The 16,385-nt window shown below is 47.4% G+C and overlaps 1 protein-coding gene across 4 annotated transcripts in view; it reads left to right on the top strand.

Annotated features, from left to right (window-relative positions):
• HNRNPM (heterogeneous nuclear ribonucleoprotein M) overlaps positions 1–16,385 on the top strand; it is a 44,940-nt gene that overhangs the window by 21,245 nt on the left and 7,310 nt on the right. For 2 of the 4 annotated variants that reach the window (XM_062178742.1, XM_062178741.1), the window contains exons 2-9: positions 389–427; positions 545–580; positions 1,254–1,407; positions 2,400–2,449; positions 3,244–3,304; positions 8,495–8,596; positions 9,839–9,883; positions 10,334–10,411. In XM_062178742.1, coding sequence (XP_062034726.1) covers positions 389–427; positions 545–580; positions 1,254–1,407; positions 2,400–2,449; positions 3,244–3,304; positions 8,495–8,596; positions 9,839–9,883; positions 10,334–10,411 — 565 coding nt within the window. Of the gene's footprint in view, positions 1–388; positions 581–1,253; positions 1,408–2,399; positions 2,450–3,243; positions 3,305–8,494; positions 8,597–9,838; positions 9,884–10,333; positions 10,412–16,385 lie in introns of all 4 variants that reach the window. The other 2 variants (XM_062178743.1, XM_062178740.1) reach the window with 1 other exon arrangement.

The raw sequence follows: 16,385 nt of genomic DNA, 5'->3' as shown, positions 1-16,385 counted from the left end.
TTTCAACCTCTGGAAAAATCATTGATGGACTTTACAGAAATTACAAAACTGCACTGAATTCTAGCAAGCCCTGAATTTCTTATTTCAGTCTGGACGTTCTACTTCAGGTCAGCTAATGGTGTCATACCCCTCCTCCTCTTCTTTTTTAATTCAGTTGAAAGCTGCATTTTCAGCACTACATTTTATGCCCTTTCTTCCTTTCCTGTTCTTTAACTGGGACTCCTCCTCGGTTGGCGGTTTGGTCCCTTTGCCTTACTTCTTACTACATCTGAGGAATGCTTTCCAGACAGCCTTGCCATCTCTGATGCTGTGAGAACATTGACTGTCGTGAAAACATGTTTTAGTGCCCCTGGGTCAGTTAAATGTAACACTTTTGTGCTTGTTTTAGGATCCTGATGGTGAACATGCCAGGAGAGCAATGCAAAAGGTGATGGCTACGACTGGTGGGATGGGTATGGGACCAGGTGGCCCAGGAATGATTAATATCCCACCCAGTATCCTAAATAATCCTAACATCCCAAATGAGATTATCCATGCATTACAGGCTGGAAGACTTGGAAGCACAGTATTTGTAGCAAATGTAAGTAAATGGAAACATTAACTAAAGTAGAAAATCAGAACTTAACTAAAGGATCTTGTTATGAAAGTAATGCTGTTGTTTGAGAGGAAAGATTTATATGAGGTCTTTGTTACTGATTTGAAAATCAGCCTTGGGGGTGGGTTTTGTCAGACCCTTTCTAAATCACAGGAGTGACCACAGTGCCTTGAGGCATCTGTTGCTGAGGTTTGCAGTTCATAAAAGCGGAAGCCAAGTCCATGTTTCCTGTGGGTTTGTTTTGGTACAGTTAGGTGCAGGATAAATGTGTATGGGAAAAGGAGTACTGATGCCTTCCTGGTGCGTCTGGATGAAGGATTCTACTCCATCCACAAATGATGTATTTTCAAAGAAAGTGGAGTTGGGGGGAGTGTGGCAGTGGTGAAGACCTAGCAGCGAAGCTTGTTTTTTTTTTTTTTTTTTTTTTTAACATTTAGAACGCATAACTGTCCTAAAGTATTATGTCAGTTTTCTGAGAAAAGAAAGCAGGCTTCAGAGTCCTATTGGAAAAACTATACTTGATTGGTGTTTGTGGTAACACCACCCAAGGTTTGTTTCCAAGCAAAACCTGTCTGATTCATGTATACTAAACTGTTTACAATTTTTCTTCAGATATTTACATAAAGGTTTTACTTCCCCTCCCCCTTCTCTTGATCAGCTGGATTATAAAGTTGGCTGGAAGAAACTGAAGGAAGTATTTAGTATGGCTGGTGTTGTGGTCCGAGCAGACATTCTGGAGGACAAAGATGGGAAAAGTCGAGGAATAGGCACTGTGACTTTTGAGCAGTCCATTGAAGCTGTGCAAGCTATATGTATCCTTCCCAGGATTCCACTCACACAGAAAGTGTGGCCTAAACGCTGTCTGTTAGTAACAGGTTTGCCTGAGGAGGAGGTGACTGCCTGTCGCCATTTCTCTGTGACTAGAGGGAGCTGTTGTGGAATTTGAAGGTTCTCTGAGATAGAGTTAATCTAGTACAGTGGGATAGAAGGGCTGTGCCCGTGAGTAGGCTTTCCTGATGATTGTGGGTTTGGAGGGAGAAGTCTAAAAGCAGTGTCATCACTAGGGGGAAATCAGACTGTTAATCCTAAGCAGCTGTATCATTTTGTTCCCTCACTGGCCCCATGAATACCCAGGTCACATCTTGTTTTATCCTAGTGAAGAGTACCACATAGAAACAGTCATAAGCTCAGGTGACACCGTCACTGAGTGTCTGAGCCAGAGCACTTAGTGCTTTGCAGCTTGCTAGGATATCTGGCTCATTGGACACTCACAGCACACCGATGCCATTGCTTAAGGGGGTGGTTTGTGAAAAGCCCAAGACTGTGCATGGAGTGTCATGCCTAAGGAGTAAGCTGAAGCTTTTCCCCTTCATCTTTATTTGGTGCCCCTTTTATGCGTATTACAGAAGCAAATACTTGAAAGTATTCACCAGTTAACTGCAGGGAAGGGGACTGTCTGGTTGTGGACTGTGGGGCTGTGTAAGGCCTGCAAAATCATTTGGGCCGGCCCCGCCAAGGCCGCTGCAGATAGCACTCAAAGTCCAAGAAGTCTATACCAGGCTAATGTTTAAGTTGATAAATAGTGGCCGGCGCCGTGACTTTGTGTGGCCCGCAAACGATGCTATAAATTTCCAGATGGCCCTTGGCAGTAAAAGGGTCCCCACGCCTCCCCTAAAGGGAATGGTAACAGTCGGAAGTATTTCTTGCTCCCTTCCCCCTCTCCTCTCCTCCTCCTCCTCCCTTATTTCTCTCTTGCTGTGCATGTTTTTAGAATTGCAAGAAATAGCCTTAATTATGGTATCAGCTATGTTTAACGGTCAGCTGCTGTTTGACAGACCGATGCACGTCAAAATGGTAAGTTTATAGGATTTATTTTTCTAGAACATATTCAAAGAAGTCTGTGAAAATCATGGAATGATTAGAAGTGTACAGGTAGCCACTGTGGCATATTCATGGATAAGTTAGTATGTTGAGCCCATTTGTGACAGAAACAATCTTTTGCTCATGTGACTCCTGCTGGGGGGGATGTTTTCCCTTTGCGCAGTTGGCTGTTGGTGCTATGTGTTCAGGAAGCAGGGAGTGTTCTGTGTGAGCAAGTGATCATTTGGAAGGGGGATGGCTACATCTGTGGTTTCTTGTTTTCAGACTGTTGGGCTCTAGTGTGCGGTTTGTATCTTCTCTAGTGAACCTCAATAGGTCTTTGACTTGGCTTTTTTTTTAAAGGTCTGTTGGAAGCATTTCAGTCTTAATAAATAAGCATTATCCCTGCTGTGCTACAGAGAACAGCATACACACACATGACTGAAACATGTGGAGGGCAGTCTAGTTAGGACATGTGATGAACACAGGACCCAAGGATGAACTCTAAAGGGAGTTTTGGGGTACTGGATTCACACACAAACATGAGTGTTTCACTGAGACTCTGCAGGTCCCCACCATCCCCCACAGTAGGCATGTGTGTATTTTTGTCTTCCTTGATGCAGAGGTAATAAGTGCCTTTCCACATGCCCTTCACCCTTGCCAAGCATCCTGTGCTGTAACCAGTCACATGTTGACGGGGTGGGGAAGGGTGAGGTTGTTGCATCTTTTGCTGTTGCAAATAGTGCTGCAGTAGATATTGAGATATATGCATTTTCTTTGTCTTTCAGGATGAGAGGGCCTTACCAAAGGGAGATTTTTTCCCTCCTGAGCGTCCACAACAACTGCCCCGTAAGTGCTTCAATTATTATAGCTGAAGGTTTGAATTTGAGTGGAGTCAACGCTAATCAAAACTATGGAGCAGTTACACTTGAAATTGTGCCACGGTGGTCTGCAGTTCTCTTGACCAGTTATTGTCTGTAGGTTCTACAGGATGAGGAATGAGCAGAGTCTCTCTCTCTCTCCCCCATCTCTCTCTGTAACTCTGCCTTTCAGATAAATATGTTTGTTTGTTTTTTTTGTTGTTGTTTTTTTTTTTTTTTTTTTTTGAGAGATTTATTTGAAAGAGTTGCAGAGAGATAGGGAGAGAGAGATCTTCCATCCCAGATGGCCGCAAGGGCCCAGTCTGGTTCAGGCCTAAGACAGGAGTCAGGAGTTTTCCCTTGGGTCTCCTGTGTGAGTGGCAGGGGCCCAAACACTTGGGCCTCTTCTACTGCTTTTCCCAGGCTGTCTGTGGGGAGCTGGATTGGAAGTGGAGCAGCTGGGATTAAAACGATGCCCATATAGGATGCCGGCGTATCAGGCCAGTAGCTTCACCTGCTATGTCACAGTGCTGGCTCCATAAGTAAATCTTAGGAAAAGAAAAAGAAATGAGCAGAGGAATTAGGACTTGAGGATTGTGAGGGCTGCATTGTGAGGAGGCTGCTCGGTGTGGAGGATGCAGTTAGGCATTATGAAAAGTGTCCTCGGGGTGGAAGAGCAAAGGGAACTCAAGCACCCTACACGGAGATTCTGAATGGATTGTTTGGATCATGTAGCCTGGTATTGCACTCCTAGGTGTACTCCAGGAAAATTAACTATATATTCTAACATTTAATATCAGTGTTCCTAACAGCATGTTTCATAATAGCCAAAAAATTTGAAATGGGGGCCGGTGCTATGGCATAGCAGGTAAAGCTGCCACCTGCGTGCCAGCATCCAACAACAAGGGTGCCAGTTGGTGACCCGGCTGCTCCACTTCCGATCTAGCTCTCTGCTGTGGCCTGGGAAAGCAGTGAAAGATGACCCAAGTCCTTGGCCCCTGCATGTAGGTGACCCAGAAGAAGATGCTGGCTCCTGGCTTTTGATTGGCCCAGTCAGCTGTTGCAGCCATTTGGGGAGTGAACCAGCGGATGGATGACCTCTTTCTCTGCCTCTCTGTAACTCTGCCTTTCAAATAAATAAATAAATCTTTATGTACAAATAAATTTATTTTTTATTTATTTATTTATTTTTTATTTTTGACAGGCAGAGTGGACAGTGAGAGACAGAGACAAAGGTCTTCCTTTTGCCGTTGGTTCACCCTCCAATGGCAGCCGCGGTAGGCGCACTGCAGCCAGCGCACCGCGCTGATCTGAAGGCAGGAGCCAGGTGCTTCTCCTGGTCTCCCATGGGGTGCAGGGCCCGAGGACTTGGGCCATCATCCTCCACTGCACTCCCTGGCCACAGCAGAGAGCTGGCCTGGGAGAGGGGCAACCGGGACAGGATCGGTGCCCCGACCGGGACTAGAACCCGGTGTGCCGGCGCCGCAAGGCGGAGGATTAGCCTAGTGAGCCGCGGCGCTGGCTCAAAAAAAAAAAAAAAATTCTTAAAAGAAAAGTAGCAGACACTAACTGGTGCTCATATGGGATGTCAGCTTTACAGGCAGCGATTTAACCTGCTGTGCTACAACTCGGCCCCATAGGAATGGGGTTTTAAGATTTATTTATTGGCCGGCGCCGTGGCTCAACAGGCTAATCCTCCGCCTTGCGGCGCCGGCACACCGGGTTCTAGTCCCGGTCGGGGCACCGATCCTGTCCCGGTTGCCCCTCTTCCAGGCCAGCTCTCTGCTGTGGCCAGGGAGTGCAGTGGAGGATAGCCCAAGTGTTTGGGCTCTGCACCCCATGGGAGACCAGGAGAAGCACCTGGCTCCTGCCATCGGAACAGCGCGGTGCGCCGGCCGCAGCGCGCTACCGCGGCGGCCATTGGAGGGTGAACCAACGGCAAAAGGAAGACCTTTCTCTCTGTCTCTCTCTCTCTCACTGTCCACTCTGCCTGTCAAAAAAAAAAAAAAAAAAAAAAAAAAAAAAGATTTATTTATTGTATTTTATGTTTTGAAGATTTATTTGAGGGGTAGAGTTACAGACCAAGAGAGGGGAAGATAGAACTTCTACCCACTGTTTCATTCCCACAATGGCCACCATGGCCAGAGCTGAGCCTGTCTGCAGCCAGGAGCCAGGAGCAGCTCTGGGTCTCCCACACGGATGCAGAGGCCCAACCACCTGGGTCATGTTCTGCTGCACTCGCGTGGGAGAACTGGTGGGAGCGCCTGGCTTTGGATCAGCCCAGCTCTGGCCATTGCAGCCATTGGGGAGTAAATCAGCAGATGGAAGACATTTCTTTCTCTCCCTCTTTCCCTCTGTCTGTCTATAACTCTACCTCTGAAATAAATAAATTTTGAAAACAAAATAAGGGGGCCGGCGCTGGCGGGTTATCGCCCTGGCCTTTGCGCCAGCATCCCATATGGGCGCCAGTTCAATACCCGGCTGCTCCATTTCCTGTCCAGCTCTCTGCTATGGTCTGGGAAAGCAGTGGAAGATGGCCCAAGTCCTTGGGCCCCTGCACCCATGTGGGAGACCTGGAGGAAGCTCCTGGCTCCTGGCTTTGGATCGGCACAGCTCTGGCCGTTTGGAGAGTGAACCATCGAATGGGAGACCCCTCCCTTCCTCCCTTCCTCCCTTCCTTCCTCCCTCCCTCCCTCCCTCCCTCCCTCTCTCCCTCTCTCCCTCTCTCCCTCTCTCCCTCTCTGCCTCTCTGCCTGCCTGCCTGCCTGCCTGCCTGCCTCTCCTCTCTCTGTGTAACTCTTTCAAGTAAAATAAATAAATCTTTAAAAAAAGAGATGGGGGCCTGCTCAGTGATATCCTGTGTTGGTGCCATTATGTGCGAGTCCCTGCTGCTCCACTTCCGATCCAGCTCCCTGTTAGTGCACCTGGGAAGGCAGTGTTGGTTGGCCCAAGTGCTCGGACCCCTGCACCTACATGGAAGGCTTCAGAAGCTCTGGCTCCTGGGTTCAGATCAGCTCAGCTCCAGCCATTGCAGCCATTTGGGGAGTGAACCAGTGGATGGAAGGCACTTCTCTCCCTGCCCCTCCCCCTCCCCCTCCCTCTCTCTCAGTGACTCTGCCTCTCAAACAAATGAAATCTTATCTGTTAGGGAAGGGCCACACTTCCTCACCACATCTGTTTCTCAAGCAGATTGTCGCACTGATGACTTGCAGTGATTCCCCCAGGAGGTGCCTGGAGGAGGAGGACTCTGTGCCCAGGAGCTCATTCCTCTGGCATCTGGTCCCCTTCAGTGCTTTGGGGAGTGAGTGACCTTGCTGATCCCTCACTGCTGTTGCTGTGCATTTGAAAACAGGGATGTTGATCAGATTCAGTGCCTGGGAGCTGTGGCGGAGTTTTGTCCTCCTTCCTCTTTTTTTGTCAGACTGTGTTTACTTAGAGCCGTGTTCCAGACATGGATCTGTATTGTGTTCTTGTTTGTGTTTATAGGGCCTGGTGTTGAGGGTGCCAGGAGTTGAATCTGCAGTCAGGAATACTAACTCCACCATTACTCAGCCTACTCAGATGGAGAGAATAGTGTGGCTCAGTGTGGTGATTGGCTGCTGTGTAGCTTTGGTTTTTTTTTTTTCCCCCACAAGAAAAGTTCTTTGGTCTGTCAGGGCACATTTATACTTCTTGCCACCTGATGACTTGAGGCTCCTTCTTTTTTTTTTTTTTTTAAATATTTATTTATTTGAAAGGTAGAGTTACAGAGAGGCAGAGAGAGATCTTCCATCTGCTGGTTCACTCCCCATATGGCCACAATGGCCAGAGCTGTGGCGATCCAAAGCCAGGAGCTTCCTCTGGGTCTCCCATGTGGGTGCAGGGGCCCAAGGACTTGGGCCATCTGGTACTGCTTTCCCAGGCCATAGCAGAGAGCTGGATTGGGAGCAGAGCAGCTGGAATATGAGCCAGTGCCCATGTGTGATGCCGGCACTGCAGGCTGCAGCTTTACCTGCTACACCACAGTGCTGGCCCCCGAGGCTCCTTTTCATCAAACATTTGTCAGTTTGTGATTTAGGGAAGCAAATAGGTGCTTGTTTTTTTTTTTTTTTAAGATTTATTTATTTATTTATTTAAAAGTAATAGAGAGCTTCCATCCCTTGATTAACTCCTCAAATGGCTGCAACACTTGAGCCATCCTCTGCTGCTTTTCCCAGGCAGGGAGCTGGATCAGCAGTGGAGCAGCTGGGATGTAAACCAGTTCCTGTATGGGATGCCGGCACTGCAGGCAGCATCTTTCCCTGCTCCACCACAGTGCTGGCGCCTCAGGGTTCTTACTGTCCAGATTGTTCTTAGTTCTTCTGGGTAACATTCACATGAAGTGATTTTTAGCTGCTGCTGTTCTGGCATATACAACGCACACCTTATTTTATTTATTTGAAAGAGTGAAAGAGGGAGACACACTCGCGCACACACACAGACGTCTTCCATGGTGGTTCATTCTCCAGATGTCCGCAACAGCCAGAGCTGGGCCAGGCTGAAGCCAGGAGCTTCTTCCAGGTCTCCCATGTGGGTGCAGGGGCCCAACCACTTGGGCCATCTTTCACTGCTTTCCCAGGTGCATTAGCAGGGAGCAGGATCAGAAGTGGAATAGCTGGGATTCAAACTGGTGTCCATATGGGATGGCAGCGGCTTTACCCACTATGCCACATGGCATAAGATTATGCCTAAGGGAGGGAGTGCACTGAGTGTACCCATGTTGAATTCTGAATTGGACCTGTGTTTACTAGTGAAGGGGTTGGGGGAGTGGAGTATGGTAGCTGCAGCACACCCTGTGGAGACTGCCTATAAGTAGCAAGGTTTTCTAGTAAGGCTAATCTATACCTTTTTTTAACTTTTTTTTTTTAAATTTGTTTTTATTTTGAGATAGAGTAACAGAGTTCTTCTATCTGCTGATTCACTCCCCTAAATGCCCCCAATAGTTGGGCCCGGGCTGAAGCTAGAAACACAATCCAGGTTCCCACGTGGGAGGCAGCCAAGCCTTCAGTGCTACCTCCCAGGGTCTGCACCTGTGGGACGCTGGAGTTGGGGGTTGAACTCCAGAATTGAATGCAGGCACTCAGGTGTGGGGTCAGTTATCTTAACTTCTAGGCTAAACTTCTCCCCAGTCTACACTTCTGACACACTATTTTCCTTCCAGATGGACTTGGTGGTATCGGCATGGGGTTAGGACCTGGAGGGCAGCCTATTGATGCCAATCATTTGAATAAAGGCATTGGTATGGGAAACATAGGGCCTGCAGGTGAGAAATGCGTACACTTTGGGGGATTCCTGGGGGAATAAAAGTTATTAAAGTTAATTATTGGAATAATTAGACCTTGAGTAGTTCAAATGGAATAAAAGTTTTAATTGACAGAAAATTCCCTCTTTGTTCTTCGCAGCTTTGTTTTGATAAAGGCAGTATTCTGTTCTGAGTTGAATCCTTTTTTTATTAAAAGACATTATGTCTTTTTGTTTTGTCCTCTCACAATGGCCTTCTGAGCGAAGGTGTTATGGCACTCAGTAAAAGGCAAGCCAGAGGGTAGGTCTTGCTCAAGGTCACACTGTCATTCAGTGACAGACTGCTGGTCTCCTGGCCACAGGACCCAGCAGTGCTGCCATGCCTTGAATCTACTGTCCAGAGCTCCTTGGGCTCCCCCTGGTGTTGATGCTTTTAGAAGCAGGAGCAGCAGTAGGTGCAGAAGGGTAGGTCTTGCTGTGTGACCTTCTGGCTGTCGTGGGTCCCAGGAAAAGACTGGACAGTTTTTTGTTCAAGAAGACAAGGGATAGCGCACAGATGAAAGCCCAGCTGTGAAGGATAATCTTGAATTTTCTTGTTTATTGTTTCATTTCTGTTTAAGGAGGTATTTTCAAACCATTAAGGAATATTTCCTTTATGACCACAGACTTAGGCCTTGGAATCCTTTGCAATTGCCACCTGGGTGTCATCCACTACCACTGCCAGTTTTGTGTAGCCCTAATCTCCCTCCCAGGATCCCCTTTGGGACTGGCCTCCTGGTCCAGGGCTCTGCCAGTCTACCCACCCCCACCAATCCAGTGATGGACACCTAAGAGGAAAGACTAGGTGCAAAGGGGGAAGCCTTGGAGCTTCAAGGAACTGCTTATTATTTTGAAGGTTGTAAGTTTTAATAGGGTTATTTTTAAATCCTATTCCATAAAATATAAAAAGTAAATGTTTTATAGATTATATTTGTTAATTATTTCATGTTTAATACTTTTTTACTTGGTTATTTAATAAAAACAGTGTAAATCCTATAGAATTTTAAGCCACGTGATGATATTTTGTTGAAGGCTTAGTTTTCTTAGAATTGTGATCTTTTGACAGTTGGAGTTGAACAGGCCCTTCTAGTTTCCTTGACAAAATATGTGCATCCTCAGGGATATTTTTTGTTCATTTGCTTACTTGAAATTTCTTGTGCTTTTTAAAGTTTAAACGTTATTGCTTTGACATAATTTTAGTTTGCATTGACTTTTTCTTTTTAAGGAATGGGAATGGAAGGCATAGGATTTGGAATAAATAAAATGGGAGGTAAGAACAGTGTTTATATAATCACTTTTAGATGTGGTCTTCTCTCCCCACTCCCTTTCTTTTTTTTCTCTTAAGCCTTGCATGAAATTCTCATTTTGGTTTCCAGGAGGTTTGAGTCTAGAAATTGCTTTTCTTATCTGTCCATCTGTCCGGTGATGGATGTTTTGGCGCTTGGCTCTTTCTTACTAGCTAGCCCTGTGACCATGGTCAAATCACTCCATCGCTGGACCTTTTTTGCTTCTCTACTCTTGGTGGGGGTGGATCACATCAGCTTTGGAAGATGATTTTTAAACAAGGGAACCAGCAATATTTTTTCAAAAGCCCTGGAACCGCCAGTTCTTTGGGGAAAACACCCAAAGTGAAACATGTGAAAACATTTCTCTTTCCCCTGCTGGTTTAAGTGGACTTGTTGGGATGATGCTAAAATTAAAATGTTTTCCTCTCTTGCAGCCATGGAGGGCCCCTTTGGTGGTGGTATGGAAAACATGGGGCGATTTGGATCTGGGATGAACATGGGCAGGATAAACGGTAAGGATTCTGTTTCTTTCCTGTTGACACGTTTGCTAGCTGCTGCCTCTTAGGTGTCCCTTAGGCTGCAGACTTACTTGTAATTAAAATGATCTCCTCCTCCTTTTCTGCCACATTAGATGTTTTGAATGGCCTTAAATGTTCCAAAAGCTAAACTTAACCAGATTGAATCACTAAACTCGAGATGATCTGTGTTATGAATCTCTCGATAATTGTTGAGTGAAAATTAAAAAGCTGTTGCCTTCAGCAGTGAAAGTCATGTGGGTATCTGTGACTGTTTTTCTCTCTTTAACATGTTCTCCACGTGTGAGAGCTTCTTCGTGTTTTACCTTCCCAGGAGTGTTATGGAGTGGGTACCGTTAGTCTGCCTGCCCTGGTAACTGCAGGTTGTGGGCAGAGGCATTCATAAAAACCGCAAACTCTTTTAGTTTATCATTTACATAGTGCACATTTTATGTACTATATCCGTGGAGTCCTTAGCCCTCCCAGCCTTTTAACAGAAATGTGCTGATAGTGCTAATTGTAATAATAACATGTTTCATTTAGTCCTTGCAAGAATCACATGACGTGTAGGTACTGTTCTACTCATTTCACCGGAAACCGAGGCACAGACAGTGACTTGCCTAAGGTCACATGGCTAGTACATTGTGGTGCCGGGACGTGTACCCAGGCTGGCTGCAGAGCCTGGCTCTTCGTCACGCTGCGATCCTGCCTTTTAGAACTGCCTCCAGCACAGCGTTAGCCCTGTGCACCAGCAGGGCTGTGGAGTGGGCCCGAGTCTTCTCTGAAGTCCTCTGTGTGCTGGCTGACCCTGACCTCCGCCTGTGGGAGGGCTGCTGCTTCTGTAAATGTAAACTCTCCTGGCATAGGAGGTCATCAAGAGCTTGGTTTAAGGTGTTGGTTTTTTTTTTTTTTTTTTTTTTTTTTGCTGTTCTGTAATAACCTATATGTGAAAATAAAATAGAGCAAGCAAGAACCTTAACCAAGGATGTACTTTAACTCTCAGACTTGAAAGGCATTTCTGCCTGCGCACAGGAAGGAGGCAGGCAGGGTGTTTTTAGCTGTTTTCATGGATACCACCTAGCTCTGGGATGGATAGGAAACCTGGTTGGGCAAAGGCTGTTTGAATATTTATAACATCATTTGGGGGCCATACAGAATTATCAGCTTTAAAAGGAGCCTGCTGTGTATGTACTGGATTGTTCGTCCTGCCTGTGGCTGCCTTGGCAGGGCCAGAGCAGATGATTTTGTGGGCCTTACATAACCTGGGGCCAGCAGTTGCCTACCTTGCTCTAGAAGATGGTGATTAAGATATGCCGGGAGGCATTGTGCTGAGGCAAGCATGACGGGTCATAGGAGCTCCTGGGCTTGCCTGGGTCATGTGTATGTGGGAGTTAAGTAAGAACTGAGAACTTGAGAAGTCTGGGGTGCTAGTCCTTTGCAGGGGCTTTGGATGGTTGCTCTGAATGCAGTGCTGCAATTTAGGGTAGATGGAAACAAGGTGAGTCAGGTCTGGGAGCTGCGCTGCGCTGTGGGACCACGTCCCTGTGATCCAGCAGTTGAGATTCTGAGCCTGGTGAGCAAAGTCTCTGTGGAGAACCAGACGTTTGGGGTGCTGTGGGCTTGGATGTTCTTGGGTGGTGCTCTGTCCTCTGTTGCTGGGAACAGCAGCTTCCTCACACCTGATCTGTGTCCTGAGATTTGGGTGAGATGAACTCAAGAGCTCTTGGGCTCTGAGTGCACCGAATGTTTAAAATCACAGTGGAAAAAGAATTTATGAAGCTGTCTTTGCTTTGATTAATGTTTTAAATTTCAATTTATTTGTGAGAGAGTATATGAGAGAGCAAGTGAGCTCTCATTTATTTCACTTCCCAAATGCCCACAGGAACTCAGTGTAGTTCAACGGCACATGAGTGGCAGGGAGCCAACCCACTTGAGCTGTCACTGCTACCTGCCCAGGTATGCAGTTAGCAGGAAGCTAGAATCAGAAGGGGAGCCAGCACTTGAACCCAGGCACTCCCTGTGGTCTGCTGGCCGTCCAGGCACTGTCATAACCACTGCCCAGCAGCTGCCCTCGACGTTACTAATTGGTGACCATAATGCATGCGGTAGGGTTGCAGGTGCAGACACTAGACTAGTTTTATTCGTTTATTCATTTTTAAGATTGATTTATTTGAGAGTCAGAGGTACTAGAGGGGAATGGGAGAGACAGAGGTCTTCCATCTGTGTGTTCACTCCCCAGATGGCTGCAGTTCCCCCAGGCTGGGCCAGCCTGAAGCCAGGAGCTTCATCTGGGTCTCCTACATGGGTGACAGGCACCTGAGCACTTGGGCCATCATCTTTTTTCCCAGGACATAAATAGGGAGTTCTATTGGAAGTGGAACATCCTGGACACAAACTGACACCCCTGTGGGATTCTGGTGGTGGCTTTACCTGCTACACCACAATGCCAGCCCCAACTATATATTGATTTTAAATGAGGTTCTCAGGCCAAACAATATATGTCAAATCTCGATAGATTGGCTTTAAAGTGTTTTGAACCAAAAGACTGTCAAACATCAAAGACTAGTTTAATGTAATATTTAGCAGTGAAAATAACTCCCCCTTCCACATGTGCAGCTTCAGTAAATTGGAGTTTGTACACTGTTTCCATAACTCTAGGCCCTGCTGACCATTGGGAAGTTCTGAGGCTTTTACTAGCACATTAAGGGCTACATATGGCTGCCCCCTCTGAGAAGTGTGCCAGCGTCCCATTGGCTTACCAGGGCTAGGAGAGCAGCAGAGCTCTGTGGCGATGCCACTCTGGGAGTGTTTCACTCCCTCCAGCGAGTGACCACTGCCTCTCACCCTTAGGCTTGCACAGGTCAGATGTGCTGCCAGCAGCCAGCACATTGCTGACCCAGGGGGCGGAGAGGGGCTCATTTGGGTTGATTCATCCTCTTGACTGCTAAGTCACCCATTGCCAGAGCCCCTATTAGTTTGTGATGCCCGCCTGCTTCCACACCTCTATTGGACCTGTCCATCACTGAAAGGATGTGAGGGCTGCACGTAAGGAGTTTTCGTAGTTGTACAATAACAAGTGCCCCTCAGGTGGCACGTGCCCAGCTGCTGTCTAAGTACCGAGGTTCATCAGACTCACTTCTTGAAGGATTTCTCAGCACAGGAGGGAGGCATGTTGCAGCTGCATGAGATGGACATACAAGAAAGAAGTAGCTGGCAGCAGGATCTGTGAAAGGGGCCAGCTGTGCTCAACCTTTACCCACATAAGCTGAGAGCTTTGTTTTAAGACATTATAAAAAATGACGAGTTATCCATATCACGTTACGTAGGTGACACCACTCCTGCGGCGTGGTGTGTTTGGATGGGTTTCTGTATGGATGGGTTCTGTATTAGAACATGGGTGTTTGGCCGGCGCCGCGGCTCACTAGGCTAATCCTCCACCTTGTGGCGCCGGCACACCAGGTTCTAGTCCCAGTCGGGGCGCCGGATTCTGTCCCGGTTGCCCCTCTTCCAGGCCAGCTCTCTGCTGTGGCCAGGGAGTGCAGTGGAGGATGGCCCAGGTGCTTGGGCCCTGCACCCCATGGGAGACCAGGAAAAGCACCTGGCTCCTGCCATCGGATCAGCGCGGTGTTGTGCCGGCCGCAGTGCGCCGGCCGCGGCTGCCATTGAGGGGTGAACCAACGGCAAAGGAAGACCTTTCTCTCTGTCTCTCTCACTGTCCACTCTGCCTGTCAAAAAAAAAAAAGAACATGGGTGTTTGCATTAGATTGAGGTCTCAGTCTTTTTCTTGCCCCATACCAGCATGTGATGTTGACCAGATTGGGAATCATTTGAGCCTCAGTTTCTGTGTAAAGGACAGTGGTTGGTGGGTGGTAATGCAGGTGGGTTTGTAAGAACATGGAAGGCCCTTGGTGGGGTTATGAGCCAAGTGTCCAGTAGGTGCGATGTGGCAGCTGCTATAGTGGCGGGCATGCTCTTCTGTGGCTTCCCTTTGATTCAGCCTGCTCTGCAGGTGACACCCCCACCTACACACACTCACACACACACACATACCAGTTAACTGCAGTAGAGTGCTTGGTGAACCCTTCGTGTGGCTGGAATGGAAGCTGTAAATTGGTCCTATTCTTTATTGACTAAAGATAGGCTTTCAGGGATTCACTTATGGTGAATTTCATTTTTAAGGGAAAAAGAATGAATAATGGTTTGCTGTGGAATACTTAGACTTCCTGACTTGGTGGTGGCTGTTTTCTGTCTGTAGTTTGTTTAGCTTTTGTCTGAAACAGTGGTATTCCTGAAAGGCCTAGGGTAGTATTTTCCCCAGAGGTGAAGTGTGGCATGGGCGGAAGATTGGAGACAGAGTTTGCCAGGAACGAGACGGGAATGCCTGGAAGCTCTGGGGAGGCCCTTGGCAGAGGAGAGGAGGAGCGGGTAAGAAGGCCCAGTGTCCAGGCTGTCAGCGTTCTCTCTCGCAGTGAGGTTTGCTCTTAGGCAAGGCAGCTGTTTTTCCTTAGGCTTTTAAAAAATTGTATGTTTCCTAGACAAAACTAAAAACATATGGCCCTTTAAGTTCTTCTTGATAGTAGTAGCATGATTTTTCTTTGTCTCTTCAAGTCATTTTAGGAAAATGGCATAAGGCTTTTGTATGCTGTGGGAATTAAACCTGCTACGTTTCTCTGACAGTGTGGGCTTGGGGACGAGTCTCCTGCCTCAGGACACTGTGCTTGCTGCTGCCTGTGGACACGCTGGGTTGACTAGGAAGATCTGACGGTGGAAGGCCTGGGGTAGTGTGAACCATCTGGCTGCAGAGCAGCTGTTCCTGTTTGGATTAGATCGCAGGCCAGTTTCTCGTTTTCTGAGAATCTGTTAGCTTTACTCCTTCATTAGTGAAGGGATTGACCGTTCTTGGGCTAGAAAGTGGCTTTTCTTAAAGGCAGTTTCTAGCATGGATCCACCCCCCACCCCCACCCCCACCCCCCCGTCTGTCATCCTGTGTGATGTGAGGCTGCCTCTGTCTTTGTGAGACACCTGTGGGTGGAGCCCAAAGATTTTCAGCTTTTTTGTGTAGTTTGTGGCAGCTGTGTTCTTCGTATCTGTAAGGCCCTAGCAAGATTGCCTATAGTGTTAGTTGAAGAGAGAGACAGAGAGGTCTTCCATCTGCTGGTTCATTCCCCAAGTGGTCGCAATGGCTAGAGCTGAGCTGATCTGAAGCCAGGAACCAGGAGCTTCTTGCAGATCACCCATGCCGGGTGCAGGAGCCTAAGGACCTGGACCTTCTTCCTCTGCTTTCCCAGGCCACAGCAGAGAGCTGGATCAGAAGTGGAGCAGCCTGGTCTCGAACTGGCACCCATGTGGGATGCCGGCACTGTTTGGTAGAGATGTGTGTTTCTTTTTCCCTGAGCATGGTGAAGTAACCTGGATGATTTCTCATATCTTCCTAGGCTGCTAATGAAGAGTCACGTGCTCCTGGGCTTGCTGTGACTGCCTATAGCTTGGTGCCAGGTTGGCTTAGAATGCGGGGTTGTAAATTCATACCTGTATAGGACTAGTTTCCTGCTGCCAGGACTGGATTCATTTTTGTATGTTAAAAAAAAATACTGTCATTTTGCCACAAATACTAATTTGTGGGTGTCTGTGGTAAGAACAAGATGGCATGTCTGTGACCTGGCAAGGTGTTTTATCTCACACCTCTGATGAACCTGTCAAGTTTGTTCCAAGAGTTGAATGCTGGCTTCTTGCCTGTGGGAATACTTCCTGTGGCCATAGGGTACTTGCTCCCCTGCCCTGAGGGATGACATCACCCAAGACTGTGGAGTCTCTTTGTCCTGGAATTTGATACTTGTGATCAGATTGAGATAATAAAATGGTCTTTGTCCCAAACAAAAATTTTATATAAGGATTGATTGATTGATTGATTGATTTGAAAGGCAGTTACAGAGAGGAGAGAGAGATCTTCCATCTGCTGATTCTCTCCCCA

The sequence above is a fragment of the Lepus europaeus genome, chromosome 20, assembly GCF_033115175.1.
Source record: "Lepus europaeus isolate LE1 chromosome 20, mLepTim1.pri, whole genome shotgun sequence".
NCBI lineage: Eukaryota > Metazoa > Chordata > Mammalia > Lagomorpha > Leporidae > Lepus > Lepus europaeus.
This window is presented reverse-complemented; position numbering and strand designations above follow the sequence as displayed.